The 15,157-nt window shown below is 36.8% G+C and overlaps 1 protein-coding gene across 1 annotated transcript; it reads left to right on the forward strand.

The window, feature by feature from the left end:
• The first annotated feature begins 13,039 nt into the window (after positions 1–13,039).
• Positions 13,040–14,030, forward strand: LOC129245168 (farnesol dehydrogenase-like). The gene is made up of 3 exons (XM_054883190.1): positions 13,040–13,652; positions 13,721–13,858; positions 13,918–14,030. The coding sequence occupies exons 1-3, from the start codon at positions 13,083–13,085 to the stop codon at positions 13,957–13,959; spliced, it is 750 nt and encodes a 249-aa protein (XP_054739165.1). The 5' UTR covers positions 13,040–13,082; the 3' UTR covers positions 13,960–14,030.
• The last annotated feature ends 1,127 nt before the right edge of the window (positions 14,031–15,157 follow it).

Raw genomic sequence — 15,157 nt, forward strand, 5'->3', positions numbered from 1 at the left:
GAACGCACATCCGCAATTACTTCTTTGCATTACGGCTTTGTCGTCTTGGTCGCGGCATTTATAATGATGATTCAAAGAGAACACAAATTAGTGTGATTATATATTTCTGAAAAAAATGTATATTATCAAATTTTCTACTTAAGGATATACAAAATTACGTTTAGCTCTCATTTGCGTTTTGTTATTCCATATCAGATGCGTTTTTGTTATACCACATTTTATAGTGACTTCACGGAATCGCATTCGAATGGGATAAAAAGTATCCTATGTCCGTCTCCTGGTTCTAAGCTACCTCTCCACCAATTTTCAGCCAAATCGGATTAGCCGTTCTCGAGTTATAAATAGTGTAACTAACATGATCCCGATCGGTGGTCCCGATCGGTGGCCATTTTCGATTAATTTCATGGTTGAATATGATTGTTAGCAAACATACGTACTTCCGAACAGAGACATCATTTGCTTTGCATTTTTCGTCAAAAGCGGAAATTTCTCTGAGCTCTAATAAGATTTATAAAATTTTACGATGTTTACTGAAAAAAATTAAATTTTCTAAATCGGTATTATTTTGCATATGAATCACTTCCATTTAAAAGTCTTCGGAAACTGTAACCACAGCAATATTAAATGGCGAGGAAAACATTTTCATGAAAACCGTTGTCTTCACAGCTTCGAACATTTGAAGTCGTAACTGATTTTCGTTGTTTAAGATGTCTACATATTGTGCGAATTTTTGAGAAGTATTCTAACGTTTTCTGTTTCTAAATGTGCAAACTGAAACACATTATTCTGCAAAAGATGCTGTATCTACAATTGTAATTCCCTGAATTTTATCACACAAATTTTGAATAAACTGAAGTTCCATATTCCCATGCTCAGTCATATAGATGAGAAATCCAAAATGGCACATCCATTCTTTATCACCAAAACGAGGAAAGCCAAATCCCATCATATCCAAGAAATTATATTCCGCTTTTTAAGTTGTATACTCTCTTCAGCATTTCACCTCTACTAAGCCAATGTACTTCGGCATTAAAAACCACGTCTCCATATTCAGTTTCTAAATTTTTCTGGAATACTTTAAATGCACTGTGAGTTAACGCGCGCGACTTTATAAAATTGATTAGCATAATTATTTGTACCGTGACATTTGCCAAACTTAATTTTTTCGCACACAAATTACGCAGCGGTTAACGAATGTTTCCCTTCCTGTGACATTCTTAATGTCTTGAAATAGCCTTCCCCATACTCCTACCTTCATGCCTGACATTGCTCGTGATCCATCTGTCGATATACCAATAATCCTTTCTAATAAAATTGAAAAAAATTTCAACACAGACTATTTTTCATCGGACATGTCTTTGCCTGTTGTTGTCCCTTGTATTGGAATCAGTGAACAAAATTCTTCAATAATATTCAATTTGGTGTCAATATAAAATATACCGCTGGAGTTTAAAAGACAACCGGTAGGAGATGAAAGTAATTTGCAGCATTCAGTAAGTGCCAATGTATCATTTCTCGAATACGATGAGGAGTCCACAGGCATTCGATTAAAGAAACCAACTTGCGAAATTTTTGTAAATAACTTCTGTTTTTAGATGGCTCTAGTGGCGAACCTATAGCCACCGAGTGAATTTGTATTTGAATGACGATGATAGGAACATTTATTGTTTCGCACGTCTTTCCTATGAGAAAATGGAAAAATGTTTTTTTAAATTCAACACGCCTCTTCCTTCCTTTGCGACAGTGGGAGGACTTTTTTCTTTCCAAAGATCGACAAGTAAAATACCACTGACGGAAATTAGTGTTAAAAAAAGCGAACAAAAATTAATTATGTTTTTTTCCAATTGGTGCAATAAATTAGAAGTTTTTGCTCAAAATTACGGGTTGTTTTGCAAATATTTACTTATACTGCTTCAGCTCATATAGTCCTACTTTTGCTACCTAAAATGTTAATTACCACTAACGATTTTCACTATCACTAAATATTCAGTGATGATGAAATTCGAGTTTAACTACCACCGAAGAAGTAGTGGCAGTGAAACGCCACTTTACTTTAGCGCATTATGCCCCACCCCTATTATAGCGAAGATTAGCTACCTCAGCAACTTTGCATCTTTAATGATGCGAAGGATGCGCACGGTTGATGAAAGTTGAATTGATATTTCCGCTAATGGAAATCGTTTTATGATCCAATTAACATACGCTCTGTTGAACACAACATACAAAATTTTCTCGAAGCATTCGCAATTTCGATATTTCTCAGTAAATTTGAAAATATGATAGATCTTTTAAGTTAAGAATTGACATCGAAACCTGGTTATGTTGATGCATGCGAGAATTTCCATATAGGTATATAAATATATATGCATACACATATACCTAAGTTAACACATGACTCCCATGCAGTCAACACTTGACTCCCACGTTAAGCAATGACAGCAGCAGCTACGGCTGCAAGTGCATCTGCAACTAAGTTCCTAGAATTAAGAAAACAATATTGTATTCCTAGAATTAAGCAAGCATTTATTGTACTCTTAGTTTTAAGCAAATCTGAAAAGGCTAGCGTAAAAATAAAATTTGAATAAAATTCAGTAAGATTCAAGCAGCCAACAACTGAAGTTGTGAAATTACTCAAGCAGCAAGCCCCCAGTGTATTCAGAAGATAAACCAATAAACTAAATCAACTGATATACAATAAGTATGAGTACATATATTTTATTCTGCATTGCAACTTGGAATACTGTAAAAGAATATTATGAACTTTTCTTTGAATTTCTTTCGGAAGTACAAGTAGAAAATGTCGTGATTTATTAAATTTGTTCTGATTATTTCCGCAAAAGTGGCAATTACTCGTATTTTTGATAATCATCAGCGAAAGATTATTCGTAAGAATTTTAAAAGCATTCGTATTCGCACGTTTTGCGAACACTTGAGTTTCAAATATTGGGTAGTCGAAAAGTCTTCTCGTATTTTGTCAATAGATGTCGTTGGAGTCATCTATCTCCAGTGCTATAACACAATGTGATATATCATATGGTGTTAGAAAGGTGACATTTTAAGCTTCATTTAACCAAAAAAAAAAATTAAATTAAATTAAATTAAAAGATGAAAAAAGTTATAGCTGTTCAAAAATGAGTGAAAATAATGAAGAAATTCGCTATATTTTGAAATTTTTGTATAAAAAAGGGAAAATGCCACGCAAGCCACCAATGAAATTTGTGAAGTTGCTGACGATGCTGTATCAGTTCGTGTAGCACAACAATGGTTCGCTCGTTCCGTTCTGGAAATTTCGATGTGAAAGATGCACCTCGCTCCGGTCAACCTATCGTTGAAAAAGTCGATGAAATTATGGAAAAAATTGACCAGGAAAGTCACATAAGCTGCCATGACATGGCCAAGACACTAAACATTTATCGTCAAACGGTTTTGATGTTTGGGTACCACATGAATTCTGTGAAAAATTTAATGGACCGAATTGACATCTGTGATTCTTTGCTAAAACGAAATGAAATCGAACCATTTCTGAAGCGAATGGTAACAGGAGACGAAAAGTGGATCAAATACGACAATAATGTGCGAAAAAAATCATGGTGCAAGCGTGGTGAATCTCAACAAATGTTCGCAAAGCCAGGATTGACGCCTCGAAAGGTTATGCTGTGTGTTTGGTGGGATTGGAAAGGAATCATCCACTATGAGCTGCTCCAGCCTGCTCGAACGATTGATTCTACACTTTACTGTCAAGAACTGATGAGATTGAAGCAAGCAATCGAAAAAAAACGGCCAGAACTGATCAGCAGAAAGGGCGTCGTCTTCCATGAGGACAACGCTAGGCCGAACATATCTTTGATGACTCGGCAAAAACTGGGAGAGCTTGGCTGGGAAGTTTTGATGCATCCACCCAATAGCCCTCACCTTGCACTGCCTGACCTTGACTACCATTTGTTTCGGTCAATGCAGGACTCCCTTAATGGAGTAAAGTTGGCTTCAAGAGAAGCCTGTGAAAATTACTTGTCGCAGTTTTTCGCCGAGAAACCACAAAAGTTTTACACTGATGGAATAATGTCTCTAGAAGAAAAATGGCAAAAGGTGGTCGACCAAAATGGTACATATTTGGTTTAATAAAGTTCATTATAAATATAAAAAAATTAGTTGAAGTTTGATTAGAAATACGAAAAAACTTTTTCGACTACCCAATATTTACATCAAAATATAAATATGTATATTAGGTATTTTTATTGCTAATTTAACCCAATTTGGGCACCAGTGCCGACTTTCTGACTCATTTACCATGCGCAAAGGTCAAGGCCTCCAAAAGTAGGCACAACATAACAAGTAACAGGGCATATGTATGTATGTGTGTATACATACATATGAGTGGTCATAAATTTTCCCATTTCATTTATGTCAAATCACATAAATTTGATATTGCCTACTTTTGGGATACCAGTTATTTGCTCTCAGTTTTTGTTTTTTATGGGAGTGCGTGTACATGATTGGATGTATGTATGTGCATACATTTCGTTCGAATTTGTGACGATGCCCCAACAAAACGTGTATACCATATAATTTTTGTTGGAGCATAATGTTCAGTTTTATTTATTGGCTGTTGGCTGTCCTTTTACTTGAATAAAAATTCACAGTTTTTATATTCTGCTATATAAAAAGGGTATGAGTGATTTTCTATGATATTAAATCAAATTGCCATACGCCATATTGCCAATTCGAATGCCTATATGCAACTATCAGGTCAGTCCATAAGTTCGTGCGTTTTTTAAAGGTGGTTTTAAAATTAATAAAAAAAATGTTTAAAGTATTTATTAATCAATAAAATGTTTTCCTTCATTAAATACAATGTCTTCCCAACGTTTAGGCAAATTTTTAATTCCCTGCTCAACATTTTTTTGTCCTTGGAGCCAAAATACGAACCTTTTTATAGGTTCTTTTGAGAAGTAATTCTTGTTACTCATATGGGATTGAAGTCCACGGAAAAGGTGATAATCACATCCGGAGAGTATGGTGGATGCGGCATTAGCTCCCATCCGAGCTCGTTCAGCTTGTCTAATGTTTGCCGTGCGGTATGAGGTCTTACGTTGTGGTGGTGAAACAAAACTTTGCGTCTGTTCACTAAAGACGGTCGATTTTTGTTAAGTGCCTCATTCAGGTTTGGGAATAATAATCAGCAATTATCGTCTGGTTTGGTTCCAGAAGTTCATAATAAACAATACCGGCCATATCCCACCAGATAGACAGGAGAAGCTTCTTGGGGTGAAGACCATCTCCAGGCGTTGCTTCTGGTGTTTCATCTTTATCTAAGCATTGGCGTTTGCAAACAGCATTATTGTAAAGTACCCATTTTTCATCACCAGTAAGGACCCATTTTTCATCACCACTCTCTGCTGAAGGTTGGTGACGGAATGTCTATGCAGAACCCATTTTCCCAGCTTTGAAACCTTTCCCAACTGAACCAGGTGCCTGTGAACTGTTCCATGTGATGAATTTAACCTCTGAGCTATCATATGGACTGTCAAATTTGGCTCAGCTTCCACGAGTTCGAGCAAGGCGTTGGAGTTAAAGACTTCAGGACGACCTGCGCGCGGGGCATCCTCCACGTCGCTGTTACCATTTCGGAATTTTGAAAACCACTTTTGCGCAGTCCTTACATTCACGGTATTCTCTTCGTGAACAGTGTTTATTTCTGCAGCAGCAGTTGTTGAATTTTTACCACTTTTATAAAAAAAAAAACAAAATATGCCTCTCATACGCGTTCGAAGATTCCATTTTATTTTTTAACAACACGTGCTTCTATACGCGATTAAAATCACTTGTTGAACTTTTTGTATGCAAAAATCGTAAAAGTGAAATTATGGGTAAAATACGCACGAACTTATGGACTGACCTGATATGTACATATGTACGCATGTGCGATAATGGATTTTTTACCATTCTTATGCGGTGGGTTGGGTAAACTTGTTCAAATACACTTGCAGATGTTAGGTTAGGTTAGGTTGATATGGTTGCCCAGGGAATGGGCACACTTGGACGAAGAAGGATTCGTCCTTTGCAGGTGTGGGCGTAGAAATGTGTTACAGATATGTTTAGTTTTATGTTAAATGTTAGTTCATACTGCGTTGGGAAAACTTCGAAGATAGTTCCTAGAAGGGTTAGCGCTATAGCCTGAATTCCCGAAAAAATCCTCAGGGATGGTAGAGCTCTTTCAAATTTAAAATACCAAAAGATGATTAAGTAAAACAAAATTTTTAGTGAAACGCAGAAAATTATGAACAATTCGAAAATCGATACGTCACTAACGTGGCGTATGCACTATAGAGAAAATTATTTTAAAAATTTTCACAACATATAATTTATTACACACTAATACAGTTTCATTTGCACTATGACTTTCATTGTCATCTGAGCCCGTATCCGAGTTTGTACCGTTCATATATATTTTCTATGAATTTACTTTGCTACGTTTACTTTGCTTCATAGAATTATTGTTACATCAAATACTCCAAGGGCACTTCCGCCACTTTTTCAGAAACTATCATGGCCTCCGTTTTTTTCATTCCAAAAGTCGTTGCCAAAGATCGATTCCATTTTCTTCTATTGGCATCAGTTTCAGTACTTACTTACTTTTCAGGAGCAATAGGTTGTTAGCCTAAGGTCCCGGAAATAGATAGGCCATAGTCCAAACAATTCGTAAATCTAAGATTGACATCAGCAGAATGCCCCTAGAATGGAGTCCGCAAGGCACTCGCCGAAGAGGACGGCCGAAAGGAACATGGAGACGAACCCTATATGACAAGTTCACGACATCTGACAACTCGCTCACTTGGCCGCAGATAAAGTCAAAAGATGCAAACCGATCCGAATGGCATTTATTTGTATTGGCACTTTGCGCCCCCAGCCGGTGCGATAGCAATTAATAATCATGGCCTTCGGTCTACACTTACAACTTGCAATTTGTATTCGTGTGCAGGATATACTCGTATATAAAGAGTGATCAAATTGGAGGTACTTTTTCCAATAGGATTTCTGGACAGATCACGCGTGACTACTGTCAAACTAAATCCATACTTTTTCAGTATTTATTGAAATTTCATCATGGAAAGACTTACGCCCCAACAAAAAAAATCTTATGAAAATCGACGATGAGGCCCATTTTTGGCTTAATGACTACGGCAATAAGCAGAATTGCCCTGTTTGGGCTAAAGAGCAACCCGAAGCTATTTAAGCCATTACTTCCATTAAAAACAACCGTTTGGTGCGGCCTATAGGCTAGAGGAATCAGCGGCCCATATTTCTTTAAAGACGAGGCTAGCGCCACTGTAACAGTAAATGATTTTTGATACCGCAAATTGGTTTCAACAAGATGGCGCTACAGTCTGTGAACAATGGTTTTACTGCGTCGTCGTTTCGGTGAGCAATTCATCTGTCGTCTCGAACGAGTGGATTGACCACCAAAATCATGTGATATCACACCTTTGGAGTCTTATTTGTGGGGGTATGAAAAGTCTTAATGGGTTGTGGATAAACCAGACGTTGGGAGCCTACATTACTAAAGCTATTCACGCGACACCGACCGCAGTCCTCCAGTGAGTCATTCAAAATAGGTGTTTACGGATAAACGAATTACGGCGCAGTTGCGGTCAACATTTCAAAAGGATTTATTTTTTTTATAATTCAGAAGTACTAAAAGGTTCGCTTTCGGAATTTTCCACAAACAAAAGCAATGTTATTGCAGTGGTTACTGATAATGGCGCTAATATCGTTAAATCTATTTATAATACTTTTGGGAAAAATCACCATATTCCATGTTTCGCGCATCGCTTAACTTAATTTGTGACAGTTCATTAAATACGCCTGAAGTCAGCGATATCATCACAAGCTGCAGAGCAATAGTGACTTGGTTTAAACGGCATGTTAAAGCCAATGATAATTTGCGCCAACTGCAAATATCTGCTGGAATTCCTGAAGGCAAACAGTTAAAACTCATTTTGGACGTTAAAACCAGGTGGAATTCTACATATTATATGCTTGCTCGCCTCATTCAGTTGATTCAATATGTCAGCCAAATTTTAATAAGCTTTTCTGACGCACCACCGATGATTACAACAAAAAACAAGGAAGACATTATTGAAATGATCGGCTTATTAAGACCCCTGGAAGCGATGACGACTCAAATAAGTGGAGAAAAGTACGCCACACTGAGTCAAGTTATTCCACTTGCTCATTGTGGGCGCCAATAAATAATGAAAATTTCTTGCACATCTGTGGCGGCAGATAAATTGAAAATGAATATTTTAAAACAATTTGATAGGCGATTTGAAGAAATGGAACACTCATTTTTACTGGCGGCATCTACTTTACTGGATCCTCGTTTTAAGAAAATCCATTTCCAAAATCCAATTGCTCTATCTACAGTTATGCGACATATAAGAAGGGAAATGGCTGAAATCGAGCATATGGAAGACAGCATTAGAAGTGGAAGTGAAACTTCCTCCGCCGGTGATATCGAGTTCGATTTATGGGCTCCCCATAAGTCCTTGGCCCACAAGCGGAAAAGAAACGAGACCGACTTAACGCAACCACAAGATGAGTTAAGCTACTTTTTAAATTCTCCGGTCCTCGAATTGAAGCGTGATGTGGTAACCGCCTGGGATGAAATGAGCTCAGTGTATCCAAAGCTTTACTCACTTTCTCAAAAGTATTGTTTCTTAATAGGAACATCAGTTCCTTCGGAGCGCCTTTTTTCAAAAGCAGGGGCCACTGTTACAGAAAAGCGCAATAGATTGATAACCAAGCGTTTATCAAAACTGTTGTTTTTAAATTCAATCCTTAATAAATAAGTTTCAATGGAATACGAGTATAAGTTCAATAAATATTTAAGAAATTCTTTCAATTAACCCGCAAATTTTAGCACATTGTAAATTGTGATTTTTTTGTCTTTATGATTTTTTAATATTACCTGGAAAACATCGATTAATAATCGGTTATTTGAAATTGATTTCGATTAATTGCAATTAATAATCGATCGCCGCAATTAATCATATGATTCCATTAACCGATTAATTCATTTTTTTTGCCATCACTAGTGTCAGCTCCATAGCACAGCGCCGTTTGAACTACGGTTTTATTTACTTACACAGGCATGTTCTGCAAATCGTTTTCGGGCAATATTTTCGCATTTTCCGTTTTCAAATCGCTTGACATGTCCTATAAATCGTTCCGTTTTCGTTTTTTTTCGAACATCAGCAAGTCGTTTTGTCACCCTGTTCTGGAAATCGAAATCGTTAGAATTTTCCAGTTAAATTTTCGGCAACTTAAACGTTAGCGGTTTGTGGCATTCTTATAAACTGTTTGTTGAAATAAATTTATGTGAGTATTTACTTAAAATAACTGCATATATTTATGTAAATAAAAGTGTTTATTTAAAATATTTAAAACTTTTTCAAAAACTGTTAGGGGAAAACACAAGAACTCCAAGCAAGAGCTAATTTTAGTCGAGTTTATGGAATCTCATCCAGATTTGGCGAAGAATTTTTCGAAGAGCGACAGAGTTGCTGTTGAGGAAAAGTGGAAAGAACTAACGACGCTGCTAAATGCAAAAGGGCTGTTCCAAAAAGATGTTAATGGATGGAAAAAAGTAAGTATTTAGTCAAATATTAAAATAAATATTTTTGATTTGTCTCTTTTCAAGATATGGTCTGACTGGAAGGGCTGCATTCGGAAAAAGGTTGCCCATAACAATCTAGAATCGAGGGCAACAGGAGGTGGACCCTTTAATAAGTATGTACTGACGAGCAACGAAGAATGTGTTGCAAGAACTTGTGGAATTTTTGCAGCCGCTGAAGGCATAAACCATTCTAGAAACTTTGGGACAGAAGAAAATAATAGCGCTATCGAATCTGAGGAAGAACGTCCCCAAACAAGTAGGAAAGCGGTGGCTACCCCGAGAGCTGCAAAAAGGCCACGAGTGTGAACGCAGGACAGCCTTCAGACGTGTATGGCAACGCAATCTACTTGTATGGAGAAAATATCCACCACTTTAGATAACATTTGCGAAAACCAACACAAGATTGCAAAATCGCAGGAAGATGAAAGGGAAGAGATTCGACGACTTTGTCGTGCTGTTGAGAAACAAAATGCATTGTTGGCAGAGCAAAATCGCTTGAAGACTCAAAGTATAGAGCACTATTAAGTATAGAGTACTATTAATATGAATAAATTTTATGTTTTATAATATTAAATTTCTAGCAATAGAGCCTCTTATATTTCTGCCAACACTATATAAACTACTGTTTTCCTCGTTTTCAGCAATTTCCTCATCAATTGGATTGTTTTCTAATACGCTTTCTGTTTCAATGTCATCTATTTGATTACTCCTACATAGGTATGTTATGTAGTGCGCAACAAACATTTATTATCTTCACTACCTTTCGCTGTTTCGGCTGTTTCGAACTTTAATTCGAATTTAAATGAAATCAGACGAATTACAGAACACCCAAAACAAAATCGTACGAATTGCCATTTCGGATCCGAATTGAAATCGCGCGATTTTCAGAACATGCCTGATAATGTCAGTTTGCAGGGTCTGCTAAGGAGTTTTGATTTGAAAAGTGTTTTAAATGATGCGTATGCTCTAATAACTGATTAGATTCGTTCTCCTAAAGTAAGACTCATCGAATTATTTGTCATCAGTTTGCAGCCTAGTTATGCGAACGTGCTTACTACTTAACCCTTTCGCGATATTGTTGCCATATGGCAACAGTAAACTTTAAAAGGCCGTCAACACTCTCTTGTAAAAAATATCAACGTTTTTGTTACATATTTTCAAAACTTTGAGTTTAATGGTTAAACAGAAATAAAATAAATAATAACCGCCCATTATATATCGGTAATACAACATTTTTAAAGAAAGCCTTCTGGCATATAGCACTTCACTCTGAAATTTGTATTTTGCATTTTTAGATTTTTGAGGCATTTTGGGCAAATGTTTTCAACAAATTTTGAATGAAGTATATAAAAAAATGTTCAATCTGTCATTTGGCATATAAATATTTTTTCGTTCGCAGCTTTAAAAGCTGTGCTAATTCTTAAAACTAAGCTTGTTGCCATATGGCAACAAATTTCTCGTAAGGTGTTAACTTGCATTAGATTGCAGAAGAAGTTTATTTGCGATTGAAACGAATACAAAATATTTGTTGCCATATGGCAACATTAAAAAAAAGCTCTTAACACTTTATCGACCGGTAGCCTATTTATAGGCTTTTCGATTGCCAGCGCTTATTGACCGGTAGCCTATTAATCGGCTTTTGGTTATCGACGGTTTTTGTCAGTGGGTTGCTCTTTTTATAATTACGCAGCGCCAACGTCGTTAATTATTTGCAGCTTTGTACTGACCTTTCCTTGTATAAAACAAATACAAAATAAAGTATAAATATCAATAAAATTCCATTACTTTAAAACAAAAGGAATAAGCACAACACAATGCATAGTGAAAATTTAGCCGGTACTTACTGAGTGGCAGCCTCAACCACAACCGGTCGATAAAGGGTTAACAAAAAAAAAAAATTTATTTGTATTGTTATTGGTCCTAAAATAAATACTCAGATAAAAATTTGGATTTTTTGGATGGCGCAATAAAAAGATGTAGCGAAAGGGTTAAAATTTTTACTTTCCAATATTCCTATTTTGGCGGCTGTTTGTTTTTCAGTCTAGAGAGCAGCAAATGTTTGGTTTTTTTCGTTGGTTATCTTTAGTCCAAATTTTGCCGTCATGCTTTAATTTCGGAAAAGGTAGGTGAAGTACATTTAGTTTTGCTGACTATCGCTGTATCATCGGCGTAAGCACATAATTATGTTGTTCTATTCATTATATGTCCGGTTCTTTTGGCATCGTTTACCGCATCTATTGCACGGCACAACATTTAGTTAAAAGTTATTGTTTCGCCCTGTCTTATGCCACTCGGTATATGCAAGAATTCAGATTTATTAATCTGTATCATGATTTTGGACTCAGTGTCTCGAGGGTCATCATTACTAGCCGGATTAGTTTTTCTGGGATTTTGAATTTTTTGAATATGGTTGGCATGGCCATTCGGTTGATGGTGTCAAATGTTTATTTGAAGTCAATGAAAGATCAAAGTTGAGATTTTTGACACCACGTAACCAATTTGTCTATATCTGCGTCAGTTGTGTTATTTATAACTGAAAATATTTCCAAATCGTCAGCATATAACAGTAAATTAGCAATTGAAAAGCAATTACTAATGTCGTTTAGGAATAACACAAAGAGTAGCGGACCTAAAACACTTCACTGAGGCACCCCAGAGCAGACAATGGATAAATGGGATTTCAAGCGTTGCAAGAAAACAGAGGGAAACCCAAGCGAAGATAATTTATGTAGTAAAATGTTCTGAGAGACTCTCTCGAAAGCTTTGAAACAATCCGTATAAGTGCAGTCGACTTGTTGCCCTGCTGAGATGGCTCTAGACGAGGTTAGACACTGTGGACCGTCCGGAGCCGATGCTGATTTTCCTCCATTTTCCAAATAATTAACCCTTTTTCTGCTTCCGCGGAAGTTTTATTTGGCGCACTTCTGCTCTTGCTGCAAGCCGGGCAAGACATGCAAATTTTCGATACTAGCCCCCGTATTCCGTCGAGTTAAGATATTAAGCAAAACGCATAAATTTGTACGAACACTTCCCAAATTTCGCAGGTCATTGATTGATAACACAAGAATATTTAAATTGGAAAATAAAATTTATTATATTTGTGCATTTTTATTTTTGAAATACAAAATTACTTCAATTATCGCATTTTGTGCCATGTCCGCAGAGATTATCATAAGTTGCATTGTGTACATATTAATAAATGTACAAACATACATACACACACATGCACACAAGCAAGTATGTAAAGCAAATGATAAGCAAATAAATATATTGTGCACCTTTTTAAGCAACTTGCACTTTCTGAACTTTTGTATAAAAGAACATTTCATGGCAGTAGTATTTCCAGTTGTTGTCAAGAATTTCTGCAAAGCGCGCTAAGTAAAATTACTTTTATAACGAGTTAGCAATGGAACGTTGGCAAAATCGAGTTGCAGTGGTCACCGGTGCCAGTTCTGGCATTGGCGCTGCTTGTATGAAATATCTCGCGAATAATGGAATGGTTGTAGTGGGCCTGGCACGACGCAAAGAACTCATGGACGCTCTGAGGGACCAAGTCGAACCAGAGGCGCGCGCTCGCGTTCATGCCATTCGTTGTGATTTGCGAGACGATCAACAGATTATCGCTGCATTCAAGGAAATCGAGTCCAAGTATGGACCTGTTGCGGTGCTTGTAAATAATGCGGGCACTTTGCGCGTAATGAATTTGGTGAATGAGAACAACTCGCAGGATGTAAATGATGTGATCAACACTAATGTATTGGGTGTAGTCAATTGTACGAGAGAGGCATTCCGCTCCATGAAAGCCAACGGCGGTGATGGGCATGTTTTCATGATCAACAGCATCTCGGGACATACTGTGCCTAGGATACCGAATCATTCTCTAAATATTTATGCGCCTACGAAATTTGCGGTGACGGCAATGACGGAGGTTTATAGGCAAGAATTTTTGAATCAAAATACGAAAGTTAAAGTGACGGTGAGCTCAACAGTGAATTAAATATTTAATACCTGTATATTGCTATTGAGACATAATCGAAATTACAGAGTATAAGTCCCGGTGCTGTAGATACAGAAATCGTACCAATGGAAATGAAAGCTGCTTTGGAAACTCTACCATTTTTGCAACCGGAAGATATAGCTGATGCTTTGCTGTACAGCCTTCAGACACCTCCTCATGTGCAGGTTTGTTGATAAAATATATGGAGGGGATTTAATACACAACATCTCATATATCTTTCCAGATACACGAAATGATTGTTAAACCAATTGGAGAACTATTTTAAACAAGGAAGTTCACAATGTGCAATTGACATGTAAATTTTATAACAGACTCAATAGAAATATATCCCAGAGACTTGCGAGAATGGTGCGCCATTTTTATTTTGAGCGAAATTGAACATTTCTGAAAAAATTTCTCTTATGTGACCCTCGTAAAATGCTTAGTTTGGTAGTAAGGTATGATGGCTACAGCGGTTTGAATGGTTTCAATCGGCTTATAACGCATTCTGTCCATCACCAAAGGGGGTTTTGGAAGCAGATAACATTAGCAGAGTTCCAAGTCGGGTAATTCCATTCACAATCGATTTATTGGTCGTATACCAGCTTGTGTGGCGTAAACCTTGAACTGAGCTTCTGAAGCTCTATAGGCTTAGTAAAAACGAAACACACAGTTGTCTGAGGAATCGTTAACTCTATTTTAATGAAATCGCAGACACCTTTTAATTATTTTTAATGAAATCTTGAACTTTTCGATGTTTTCTGGAGGTGAGCTTTGCTTTCGTTTCGCCACCATAGTCGAATGGGTTGGTATGTGACCACCATTCGGTAGTGGCCGAGTTCGAAACCCTCTGAGCGCACGAAACACCCGAATGGCGTAAAATGTTTTTTCTAATAGCAGTCGCCTCTTGGCAGGAAGTGACAAATTCTCCGAGTGTATTTCCGCCATGAAAAAGCTGCTCATAAAAAATCACTTGCCGTACGGATTCGGTAGTCTATTGTTGGTCTTTCCATTTGTGGCATAACATCAAGACAGACAGACAGTGAAGAAGGAATTCGATCCGTCCTAATGCAGATTGGTTTAAAATATTAGAGCTCCCATTAAAACTACCTTTTTTGTTAAATTTAGCGAATTTTTTTGTTTTCTGTTTTGTTGTGTTTGTTTGAAAGAAAACTTTTGCCTACCCTAATGTAGATATATGTATGTAAAAAATTGCCTCTCGCATTAAACCACTTATTTGGAATTTAGAGAATTTTCTGTTTTCCTTCTTGGAGAATTTTTGTAAACGAAGGAAAAATTCGGTCCACCCTAATGTGGGTACTTGTAAAATATCAGCTCTCCCGTTAAAAGTACTACTTTTTTTTTAATTTACCCAATTTTTTTGTTTTCTCTTTTGTTGTGTTTGTTTGAAAGAAAACTTTGGCCTACCCTAATGTAGATATATGTATGTAAAATATTGCCTCTCCCATTAAAAGCACTTATTT

This window comes from Anastrepha obliqua, chromosome 4 (assembly GCF_027943255.1).
Source record: "Anastrepha obliqua isolate idAnaObli1 chromosome 4, idAnaObli1_1.0, whole genome shotgun sequence".
NCBI classification, from domain to species: Eukaryota; Metazoa; Arthropoda; class Insecta; order Diptera; family Tephritidae; genus Anastrepha; species Anastrepha obliqua.